The following is a 13,025-nucleotide window of genomic DNA, read 5'->3' as shown; positions in this document are numbered from 1 at the left end:
ATATATATATATATATATATATATATGCACGAACACAGTATATATTTTGTTATTTCGCTTTCTTAGTACTATATGTATGCTATCTGGGTTATTATCTGTATAATGTAACTGCAAGTGTACTCTCTGTACAGGAATACCTGCATAGGTATTGTTGTTATCCACATTTTGTTTCATCTCTTCTGACTCAGTCAAAGCATTTTGAGGTTATGAGGCTATATGTTAGAATGAAACTCTAAGTCTCACTTTACCATGCATAAATGCCACAGTTGCTTTTACACATTTTTCTTCGTGTAGATTGGACAGAGTAGGTATAATACTTATATGCCCATTGGTTTATAGGGTAATGAAGTTCAAGAAAGAAGAAAAAGAAGGAGAAAAAAAGTATAAAAATGTATAAATTCGATACAGCAGTTTCAATGCACTCTAAGCAATAGTTGCCACATTGTACAGTCGTTGATTTTACCAGCTGACCACATGTGGTGACATCTGGGGTTTTATAAAAAGCACTCTTTTTACACAAAGACTTTCCATGTAAATATTTACTATTGATATGAAGTGCATTGGACATCTCATGGGTGTTGGTATTTTCTGTATGTACATGTACCTGAGGAATTTCACTTTGAAGATGTCCAGGTGCAGGTTTCATGAAGCTTACTTAGTGTTAAGTCGTCCTTAGCTAAGTGCACTTTATATCTCTACAACATAGGTTGTCATGGTAGTTAAGGGCTTGCTTAGCCAAGTGAGCTTCATGAAACCGGCCCCTGTTATACTAAGAGTGTATACATATTGTACATAATAAATCCTGATGTGTGTGACTTAAAATCTGTATCTTGTTTCCCTACCCACCTCCACCTGACACGCCCCCCCCCCCCCCCAAACCTGTATTTTTGGCCAGGATTTTGTTTACTTTGCTTATTTTGTTGCACTTAATTCATTATGTATTACATTCTTTATACGTATCTATATGCATGTATACGTTTTATTTTTGTGAGACAACTAAGTTGAAGCAAATGCTTCATGAATATGAATGAAAGTTTCGCAAAGATGTCGTAGATGTACGATGATCGCAGATGTAGGACAATGGTACGGTAATAATAATGTACAAAATATCATACTCTGCTTTGTGAAACTGGACCCTGGCTCTGATAACATCTAACAAACAATTAACATGTTGGCAAACTCGAATGGAGCAGGCACTCACGTTCTCATGACGGTCAAGAGCAAGTTCGCTGAGAGCTTAACTTCATATTACAGCATAATAAAAAGAAAGGGCAAAATCTTATGCAAGGTAAAACGCTTGTACTGTATGTTGCAGGCTAAACAGTTTTAAAGGAGACAAGCTTCAGAAATCTCTGCAGATTACCTTCTCAAAGCAGTTTTGTCTTCAATGGACAGGTGTTCCTCTCTCAAGTGGTGCCTCCTTAATGATTTCTTCCTGTGATGAACGTCCTGAAACTATGCCCTAGTAGCCAAACATCAAAACTGATTCATGTTTTAATTCTGACAGCTAAGACTGGTTTGCAATCTCTAAACCAAAAATTGGAAGATGCTTTCACTCACCATGATTCCCATACCTCAAGATTCCTGCAACTGGTTGGGATAAGTATCCACACATGAGTTTTGGTCAGTTTCATGAAATGTACTTAACCTATTTCTTCTAATTTTTGGGGGCCCCTGGTCTGCTGAATTTAGCCAATATACATGTAATTGTAGCAGGAATGTTGAGTTTCTTTTCCTCACATAGCTAGCCCATCTAATGAACTACATATACTCGTATCTTGACTTTTCCAAAATGCTGGTGAAAAATGTAATAATCTACTTTCAACACTACTAATATCTGTCCCAAAAATTAGAAGAATTAAGGTTCAAACGTTAAGTAGCCCAATGTACACTTCATATCCCACAAGTGAATAGGTGTTGTCGTTGTGGTTAACGGCCTACTGAATTGCCAAGTATCCCTCGTCGCAGACTTGGTCAGCTAGCAGTTCGTCAGTTACACTAATCCTAACATGAATGCCCCAAATATTTTTTTAGTGTTACGAGTTGAGCAGAATTTAGAGTGACTCTATCGGCATTATTGGTGTGGTTCGGTGTTTAAAGTAACGAACAGTTCTCACAGGTTTGCGTTTGCCTTTTATTATGAGGAAGAGTGACACGTCTGTCCAGAGATAAATCAGTCTGGCTCATGAAGAACTCTAGTCTACTTCAACTTGTTTGCTGGAACGCACACGTTTTTTACTGCAGTTGTAAAGATTACCATGAAACCAAGGCATGCAAAAGTATTGCAAGTTATTTGGATAACAGTAAAGCTTGGCGACAATACTCTACTTGCTCTGTCTTACTCTTTCTGAAGTATCCAAAGTGTTTCAATTATTGTAATTTATTTTTAATTATTTTGAGGAGAGTTTATGTGGAGTATGCATGAAAACTTTTGATTTAAATTTTGATGGGAGTACAGATGGAAATATCCCTATTGTAATTACTGATCTGGGTGATGAAAGCAGACCAAAAGTTTTGTACAACAAATGAAAGATATTGTATAATAAATTTTGAAATGACGGGGATGGTTTATCAGTAAAGTGTACATAAGGAGTTTATCAGGTTCTCTCCGTCTTCATTTTCTCTTTGACCGCTTTGATGGACTAATAGTTAGAGTTGGGAGCCGGGAGACCCGGGTTGTGTCATACCAAGGACTTTAAAAATGGTGCTTGTTGCTGCCTCGCTTGGTGCTCAGCACTGAGAGATAAGCGCAAGTAAACAAGACTGGTTGGCCCGGTGTCAGTACATTGTGATTGGATGGGGTGTCATGTTTGGTGTCTTCGGCATGATACTTCAGTGGCGGCATCATGGACACAGTATATGTACACACACCTAATGACTCCTCGTTGTTATATGATTGAAAAGTTGTGTAGTACGACTACGACCATCAGTCATTCATTTATTCATTCTTTTTCTGTATGTGTATTTGTATCTTATCAGCCTTGGGGTACGCACTGTCCAGAGAGAATGGTTTGTGTTGGGTGGCTGAGTGGTTCGAGAAGCTGGCAAGGCTACTTAATAGCGACTCTGAAACGGAGGTTTTGGTTTTAAGGGAAATGACGAGGGGTTGTATCTGTACTATCGATTTTTTCCCAAATTTCAGGTGAATTTCATTTAACCCCTCTGATTCATTCATATTTTGCGCCGGAAGGTGTGTTAGCAAACTGCGGATGGCCGTGGATTCCCCAGGGCTCTGCACGATTTCCTCCCACCATAAAGTTGGTTGCCGTCTTATACGTGAAATAGTCTTGAGTTTGGCGTAAAACAACAAACAAATAAGTAAATAAATCATATTTTGTGTCTGGGGGCCTGTCTGGTACCTGTTGAGGTGCGATGCTATGTTTTCTCTACTCGCACCAATCTTTCCGCCGTCATATACACGTGAACGGTTCTTTGGTACGTTTCTGTGGTACGTGATACACATATCAAATAAAGTGGTAAACACATCAAATAAATAGATCACCCGTATATATAATATGATTCACATCTGGGATGGGTTTCAAAAAACATTGCCAAGAATTCAGTTGATTTTAAATTCAAAAAGCGCGTAGTTCTAAATCTGTAAGGAGATTAGACAAAAGGCCTATATTCCATTATCCAAATGTCTTGGAAGGAACTTCTGAAAACAAGCGTGCGGGCTGTTGCCCTCTTGGGAACATGTTTATCTTGGTTTCCTCGGACACAGCCTCGATCAGGAAATTTTCAAACCCCCATGTTTCCAGACAGCCTTGGCGGCAGATCAATAGCGCTGGTAGAGCTGTTTACTTGGCTGTTAGGATATTCCGCCAATAATAAAATGTACAAATTAAGCTCAACTGCTCTCCAGGTGAACATTTGTGTGTAACATTTGAAATGTTGGTGAGGACCACTTGCAACTGGAGATTTACTCCGGGCATACCATCCTGGGACTTGTTCTGCGAAGCTGCTGGAAAAGCGTGCCTCACACCTCAATGGCCATGGGTCCGCGATCGAGAGCGAGGGTGACATCATAGCCAGCGGTATATTACTAAATACAAAAAAGAATCAGAATCCGTTTTCCCACAGTTTTTTCCAAAATCTTTCCCGTTCTTGCTTCGTATTATGTCAAATTCCGTTTAACACGGGTACTAGGGGCAATATATTCATCGTGTTGAATAGAATCGCCAAGTTGGGTAAATGAATAGTTGCAATAAAAGCTCAACTGAGTTACGTGTTTGATATAAGGACAACTTGTAAACTAGAACTGAGTACTATTTGGATAATGACCAACAGTATTTCGTGGGTCTTTCCTGCATTCCCGTACAAGGCTGACTTCTTCTCTTTACCCAAATCTGTGCTAATTTCTTACTTTATATACTTTCTTCTCTGATGGTTTGTATTAAACTTTAAATAGAAAATTGGTCTTGCGATTACTGAACTGGGAAGTCCATCATGGTTGTAAGGGAACATGTATCAGAATTAATTCCACAGCCAAACAAAATTTGTTTAAAAACACCAAAACTGTTTAAGGAATAGACGTTTAATAGCTGATAAACCTTCATAATATTAACAATCAGAATATATTCCAGGATAACAGTATATGTATTAATACACTACATGGAGTGCTACTTTCAGAGGCTAAGGATACAGTATATTTGTCTACTTCCTTCAATACTTTCGCGCTGTCATTTACACGAAGATCTCAACCAAATATATACATGTACATTCCTCCAAGGCACCATTGGGAATCTACGCCGCATAACTGAATAAAGAACTCATCTGATCTTGACGATACAAACAACGTTTAAAAAAAGCTATACCGAAATTTTATGGCAAAAAATACAAATTCGCTAATCAAATAAAATTTTCTGCATTTACCAAGATTAGCTCACATTATTGCCCTTCAGTAAACACCAGTTGGTATCTCTACTATTTATTGTGTTAAAATGATTCTAACCCTTGAAGAAATACAAAGAGGCGCGCTTTTTTAAGTTTTAGGAACTTGATGAACGGATTTCAACGATAACACGTGCACTGAAGAGGCTGATATTTTGTGGAAGATAATTCCTTGGGATATCTTAAAGTAATAGCAAAACTTAATCCGATTTGCGCTGATCGATTTTTTTTTTTGGCCAAAACCCTCCGTTCTAACCTTTGGAATGATATACTTATGGCGCATCCAATATCCAGCTTGGAATAACAACATTTCAAGTCCACTTTCACCAGCAATCACAACAATGCCTTGTTCCACATTCCAAGTCGACTTTCACCAGTAATAGGACAATGCTTCGTTCCACATTCCAAGTCGACTTTCATCGTAATCGGAACATTACTTTGTTCCACATTCCAAGTCGACTTTCACCAGTAATCGGAACAATGCATTGTTCCACATTCCAAGTCGACTTTCACCAGTAATCGGAACAATGCATTGTTCCACATTCCAAGTCGACTTTCATCAGTAATCGGAACAATGCATTGTTCCACATTCCAAGTCCACTTTCATCAGTAATCATAACATTACTTTGTTCCACATTCCAAGTTCACTTTCACCAGTAATAGGAACAATGCTTTGTTCCACATTCCAAGTCCACTCTCACCAGCAATCGAAACAATGCATTGTTCCACATTTCACTTACACCAGCAATTAGAACAATGCTTTGTTCCACATTCCACTTACACCAGCAATTAGAACAATGCTTTGTTCCACATTCCACTTCCACCAGCAATTAGAACAATATTTTGTTCCACATTCCAAGTCCATGTCCGTGGGTCTGTCTCACACAGGCGTTATGGGCTGAAGACCAAAACTTCGATCTTCACGCAAAACAAAAAGCTACAAGTTCAAACTTGGCTGAAATTGTACCACCGGACACATAATTAGCTAGTCCGAGATTGCTCTGATGTTAGGTTTGTCGAGACTGTCGGAACAGCCATTCGCTTTGAGGATCACTATGGAATCTCGGGTCCATGCGACCTAGGAAATTAATTTTTGTCTCAAAGGCCTTGACAAACGGCCACGCCAATTGCATCAGGTTTTTAAATGGAGCGCGCTCTGATGTTGGTTTGTGGCCATCCAAGGTCGAACAAAATTTTGCCAAAGCTAACGTCAGGACAATCTCGAACTAAGAATTAGCGGTCAAAATTTTATTGATTTAATGCATATATTTAAGAGTTTAAGAGCTCGAAATCGCTTTGTGAAACTAGTTCCATTTCTTGTGTGGATACCGTCTCGTTCGGGATAACGAAATGATAGAATTTAATTTGTAAATATTCACGAATAATATGAAGTCCATAGGGCATCTTTTGGTTATTGATATTTTTCAAATAAGTGGGCAAAGTTAGGCACCACTGTGTTCCATTCTTGAATCTGTAACGAATTTGCTCTCCATATATACATGTATATGGTATCAACAATCAGAACAATGCGCTGTTCCACATTCCAGGCCGACGTCCATGGCGTGCGTGCATGTCCTCTTGTCCGGGACATTAAAGGGACAGCTAAAGAAGTCGGCCTCATTTCCGGTACAGTTGACCTGTGTCATGTGGATAGGGCCTCCCCCGGGGCTGGTGTCCCGAGCCCTGAACACCCGTATGGCTGAGGCGTATCCCATTTGTCGGCAGATCACCCGGGCTTCCAGAATATCCCAGCGTTCCTCGCACACGGTCCCCCACTTCCCGCCTCGGTACACCTCCAGGCGACCTGAGTACGTGTTCGTCAGCCGAATCGGCAAACCTGCAGTCAATGAGTTTATTTTTAATTCATTGCTAACCTAGTAAATTAACTTGATAAGAAGTGGAGGTTAAATCTCGTGTCTTGAACACGAACTATTTATGTATGGATTTATTGGATTGGGGGTTTTACGCCTTACTTAAGAATATTTCACTAATACGACGACGGGAAACATCAAACATATGTAGGAAACATCCCCATTATGGAAAAAAAACACAGTAGATACACTATTTGCTCATTTCCGTTTTTCTGTGGACTCTCGCCTTGCATGGCCTATTTAAAAGTTTTGGCAAAAAATATCCATATCCACTAATAAGATCATGGGGGCTCAAAATATAGCCTTTCAGTAAATATCAGCCATCCAAATATCATATACTGAGCTTTGAACGGTAACACGTGCAGAGACGTGGTTGTTATTTTGTGAAAGGTATTTATTTGGACGTTTCTAAAATAATAGCACAAAGTCGAGTTGGCATGTGCTGATAGATTTTTTTTTACCAAAATCTCTGGTATACCCTAATTATCACCTGTAATTATGAGAGTATACCTGTGCAGACGGCACCGGCGTCCTCATTATGGCCACAATCATTGACCTGACTGGACGCTCGACCACAGCTGAACAGGCTGCTTTCCGCGCCGGTACATCTGACGTCATCCAACCACACGGGGCCTTGTCCTCGTCCGAAGTGGCCCTTTTTCGTGGCCCTCCTGGCACCACTGTAACCCAGCTCGCGACACACGACGTTAGCGTGACGCAGGTCCCAGTCGTCGTCACACACGGTACCCCACACCCCATTCATCAACACCTCCACCCGCCCGTATGATCCGTGGCTCAGGCGAACACCGGCTGCAAGGACAACAGGAAATTCGAAAACAGTTAAACCCAGGGATTCTACTCAGCAATAAAGAGTCTCGCCATTGTAGACAGATTTGCGTGTATTTTGTTGATGTTCAAGGTATATGTTGGTGGTTAGCACCCCTGTGCGCCGGAATCACCTAGGAGTCTTTCACCAATGCGGTCGCTGTGAGTTCAAGCCCAGCACATGCTGCCTTCCTTTCCGGCCGAACGTGGGAAGGTCTGCCAGCAGCCTGCGAATGATCGCGAGTTTCCCCCGGACACTGCCCGGTTTCCTCCAACCATAATGCTCGCCGCCGTCGTACTAAGTGAAATATTCTTGAGCACAGCGTACAACCTCATTCAGATGAATAAATCAAATGTATATGTTAGCGGTTTTTAAATATGGACGGAGGAGTTCCCGGGGTAAACCACCGGCCTTCCCCATAAAGCCCCTGATTTAAAACCGCTGCCAAATCATGCTGCATCACTGGGGCACCATGCCATGAACATCAGACTTAGCACACCATCCAGTCACAGGTAATGACACCAGACACTACTATCACTGAAACACAATTTCAAAGACGCTAGACTCCCATGCAGTCATATATACCGACAACGGACACTATTGCGTTGCATTAAAGAGAGCGTACGTCAGTGCCAGTCTTGTCGCCCTATGTGTGAGATGATTGGGAGTTGAACCCGTTAATGAAACACTAGTTTTAGGGCCAATCATGTCAGTGCTTTATTTAAGCATAATTCGTTAGCATCAGTTATTGATTTACAGTGCGATGGGAGGCATAACGTTGACGTGACGGACGTTTCAGCCTTCAAAAGATGGCGAGGCCCTGCAGAAGAACTACTCGACCAAGATGTGTATCAGAGGTACACAATTTGGTACACATTGAATGGGTAGATACATAGCGATGATTTATACATGGTACACATTAACGTTTCTCTTCAAATTTGTTACAATCAATGTGTGCCTTTGGTACACATCTTGTGTACACAGTTACTCTTAGAGAGTATGCCAACGACATGTACGTGTTACATGTATATCTTTAAACAGTTACCGTTCATTTATACTGATGTTACGTATTTATCAATCTTATAAACCTTTGGGACATTTGGTCTGCGTAAGGTCTGCGTAAGGTCTGCGTATAACTTTCGACTAAAAGGTATAATTATTACTCATTTACTTATTTGATTGGTGTTTTACTCCCTATTCAAGAATATTACAAGGAGTAGTTAAAACCAACCTTATTCCGCAGGCCCATGCAGGTATATAAAAAACGATGGCACGCAAAAATGAAATGCATGCTGGGGCTTGTTAAAAAGAATCGACCTTAATGTAAACTGACATCGAAATGTGTACAAGGTCTACAAACGTTTGTAACCATGGTAATAGTGTGGGCAGTTGGGGTGCATGGTAAGGTAGTTTCCCCTCCCATCGCAACGTTTTACCATCAAACATCCTGTCGAAGAACATGTGACGAGATCAGAAGAAATACGAGGCTGACTTGAGAAAAACTTGTCTTGGTGCGTGCAAACACTCGATGGGGATGTAATTAAAACACGTCATCTATCAATCGATGCTTGGTTTCTCATTTCGCCACAGCTGTTTGATAACGTGTGATTGTTTATATGACTCATTCCTGACTAACTAAGATAACACACGAGCTTTCTCGGATATATTGATCAGTTACCTTGGTTACAGCTACCTGTAAATCTCTTCTCAACTGTGTTATTAGGTTAAGCCTGTAAAGGACTGGGGTTGCGCAACACTGTAACGGTGCTATTTGATGACTGCGCTGGTTACCTGACGATCCGTGCGTTTACCATACTAGTGTATGGCGCGATTAGCTGGGATGAGTTGTCCAAAAGTGTATTAGAACTTAAGCCCAGTAGTCGCTTTAATCAAGACTGAAGTGCTAATGATAACTTTGTATTAGGATGTGACTGGTATTAAGATTAACTTTAATACACTTTGGAACAACTGGCCCTTGAACTAAGCTAGGACATAAAAGCAAGAAATTGAGACGAAGGTCATTTTTACATCCAGTTTAACCAAAACTCATTGTTGTGATCATATAAAGTGTTACCCTGTATCCTCGTGTGTATCTACACGCTATTTAGTGCTGCGACATTAGATGCTTTAGATGCTTAATATGACAATTAATGACTCACAGTTTTGGTAAAATTTTGCACGTGGAGGTCGTATAACATACACGATGCCGTATATTCAACCGCCACAAAAGGTACTTATATACGAATCAACGCCCATAAGACATACATTCATATTCCAAGCTACATCCATAAAACAGATATTCACATACATATATACCTGACATTCACATACCAATCATTAGCCATAGAACAGACTTATTAAAAACAACAAAACAAGTTAAAAAAAAGTGTTATATTTATACAAAAATCATCGACCACAAAATACACATTCATATTCCAATCAGCATTCTCAAACTGGACATTCATACTCCAATCAGCATTCTAAAACTAGACATTCGTATACCAATAAACGGCCACAAAACAGACATTTATATTCCAACTTTTGGCCACAAAATAGACATTCATATTCCAATCAGCACTCTCAAACTGGACATTCATATTCTAATCAGCATTCTGAAACTAGACATTCGTATACCAATAAACGGCCACAAAACAAACATTCATATTCCAACTTCTGGCCACAAAATAGACATTCATATTCCAATCTTCGGCCAAAAGCCAGACATTCCTATACCAATCTTCGAGCACAAATCAGGCATTTATATACCAATTACCGGCCACAAACAAGATATTCAGACACTATGCAACGGTCACAAATCCGACATTCATATACCAATCAACGGCCACAAAATAGACATTTATATACCAATCTTTTCACCAACCACTGATATACCAATAAACGGCCACAAATCAGACATTCATAATCCAATCAGCATTCTCAAACTACACGTTCACATGCCAATCTGCATTTTCAAACTAGACATTTATATACCAATCAACGACCACAAAACATACATTCATATGAATCTTTGACCACAAAACAGACACACATATTCCAGTCTGCAGCCACAAACTAGACATTCATATACCAATCTTCGGCCACAAAAAGGACATTCATACACCTATCTTCGGCCACAAACTAAACATTCATATACCAATCTTGGGCCACAAACAGGGCATTCATTTACCAATCTTCGGCCACAAACAGGACATTCATACACCTATCTTCGGCCACAAACAGGACATTCATATACCAATCAGCGGTCATAAAAAGGGACATTTATATACCAATCTTCGATCATGCACCAGTCACCGATATGCTAATAAACGGCAACAAATCAGACATACATATACTGATTTTCGGCCACAAATCACTGAGACATTCATATACTAAGCAAAGGCCACAAAATAGACATTTATATACCAATCTTCGACCACACACCAGCCACTCATAGACCAATGAACGGCCCCAAATTAGACCAAATCATCTGCCAAAAAACAAATATTCACATACCACAACTGAAACATTAATAGATTTATATATCTATACACAAATCACCGCCAACAAAACTTTCATATACCAGTCATCGTTCACAACATACATTCATATATATACCAACCATTGGCTACAAGACATACCAATGAACACAGACAAACCATTCATGTACCAGTAGGAGTTTTGCTCCGTACTCAAGTTATCTCCTTGCAGCAGGGCGATCTCATGCCGCCAAAGTGCTGCCGCCACTGAAATACCATGCGACCTCTGAATGAATACAAAGCTCCTCCATGGTGTGCACTGATGTACACCAATGCATCCTTTAAAACCTTAACCACCGATTTCATCATACCATAATAATCTGACGTGAATATATATCAGACATGTCTTTCACATGCTGCATCAATAATATAGTCAGCCAATGAAATTTCGTTTTGAGAACAAATGATAAATTGCAAATTTATATTTTAGATAAATAAGGTGACCTATCTCTTGTTAGGGATTCTGCGCTTACTAAACTTAATCCTAACAGGTGTTTTTCGAAAGTCCATTCACTATTGGAAAGACGAATGGAATTTAACGGTTAGGTAAGGTGAAACAAGACGGAAGTATACATTTGCTCGTAAATATTGGACTGCTCCATTTTCTCACTGTAAATTTTGTCAAGTAAAAAAAAAAACAGACAAACAAAAAACTAATGAATTATATGTAATCTATGCTAACTTTTCTGATAAAACAGTTTTATGAGGTCCTCCGTGCAGATCCGTCTTTTCCATATATCACATAAAAAATCTGCATGGCAGCATGCGTTAGTATGTTATACTTGCTCAATTGTATTCCTCTTGGTAGCTTTGCCGACAAAACTTCGAGTTCATCTTCTGTCGCATTGGGAACGTTTGTAAACTCTTTTTCCTCTAAAGCTGCCACTGAATCTAAAGCTCGCTTTTGAAGCTCTCGCAACTCCGTCTCCAATTTCGCCATGCGCTCTTTCAGCGCACTGACTTCGGCAGAGGTATTTCCTGCTACCACGGGTTTTACCGAAGGTGACGATCGTGCCTCCGGTCGGAGATGCTCGAGTTTCACCTCTAATTCTTCAACGCGGTTAATCAACTTCGGGTCCGTGCACAAACGCTCGACATTTTCCGTAGCCACGGTGAAATGAAAATCACAAACTTGTCCCCTGGCTCGCGCTAAGTTTTTCTCCTTTTGGACTTTGTCCGTGTCCATATCGTCATGGTCTCCATTGATGAGAATATCAAGCGTCTGTGGGACACTTCTGGCTCCTTGCAAAGACGGGTTTGCCCAAGTCGGAGAAGATACAATAAGAAACAAACATGAAGCCAGCAGCCTACCGCGGGAAGCAAGCAGCATCATTGTACAGTTGGACTGAGGACAAATTACGTCACACTCTTCTCGTGTCACTTTGCATTTTCGTCTTCTCAATGGAACAGCATTTAGCCGAGGAAATTCACAGCGCCATTTTGAAAACAACGGTGACAGTTTAAAGTTTTTCCTCATGTGGTGACTTTGATATGGAGGGTTGAGATGGTTTTATATAAAATCATATAAACCGGCTTCATCATATACAAACCTCTAGGGTTTATCACTACAAACCCAATCGGTACACGTATTTATATTTTAAATTTAGTTACAGTATTTTAAATAACTAAAAGGCAACAACCTTAAATTATGTTGCCCGTATTTTAAAACAGCATGCGCCTACAAAAGAACGCAACAAATTTCGCCCTAACAAGAAATTATCGATATTTATCAGACAGTTTTCAATTGCTCATTAATAGGTACAAATAACGCTGATTTTAATGAATACTTTGCTACCTAACAATAGTTGTTCATCGTACGATAATTGCAATATTTTGCTGTTCAAAGAGCATCATTAATACGCTTAAACCTACTCGTCCAGAGCCTCAAACGATGGAGAC

The 13,025-nt window shown here is 40.0% G+C and overlaps 1 protein-coding gene across 1 annotated transcript; it reads right to left on the bottom strand.

Annotated features, from left to right (window-relative positions):
• Positions 1-4,558: 4,558 nt before the first annotated feature.
• Positions 4,559-12,561, bottom strand: LOC135477664 (neurotrypsin-like). Its single transcript, XM_064757846.1, has 3 exons — positions 11,909-12,561; positions 7,275-7,574; positions 4,559-6,730 (listed from the first exon to the last, which is right to left on the bottom strand). Exons 2-3 carry the CDS (start codon positions 7,525-7,527, stop codon positions 6,405-6,407), a joined length of 579 nt encoding a protein of 192 aa, XP_064613916.1. The 5' UTR covers positions 7,528-7,574; positions 11,909-12,561; the 3' UTR covers positions 4,559-6,404.
• Positions 12,562-13,025: the final 464 nt, after the last annotated feature.

This window comes from Liolophura sinensis, chromosome 11 (genome assembly GCF_032854445.1).
Source record: "Liolophura sinensis isolate JHLJ2023 chromosome 11, CUHK_Ljap_v2, whole genome shotgun sequence".
Taxonomy (NCBI): Eukaryota; Metazoa; Mollusca; class Polyplacophora; order Chitonida; family Chitonidae; genus Liolophura; species Liolophura sinensis.
This window is presented reverse-complemented; position numbering and strand designations above follow the sequence as displayed.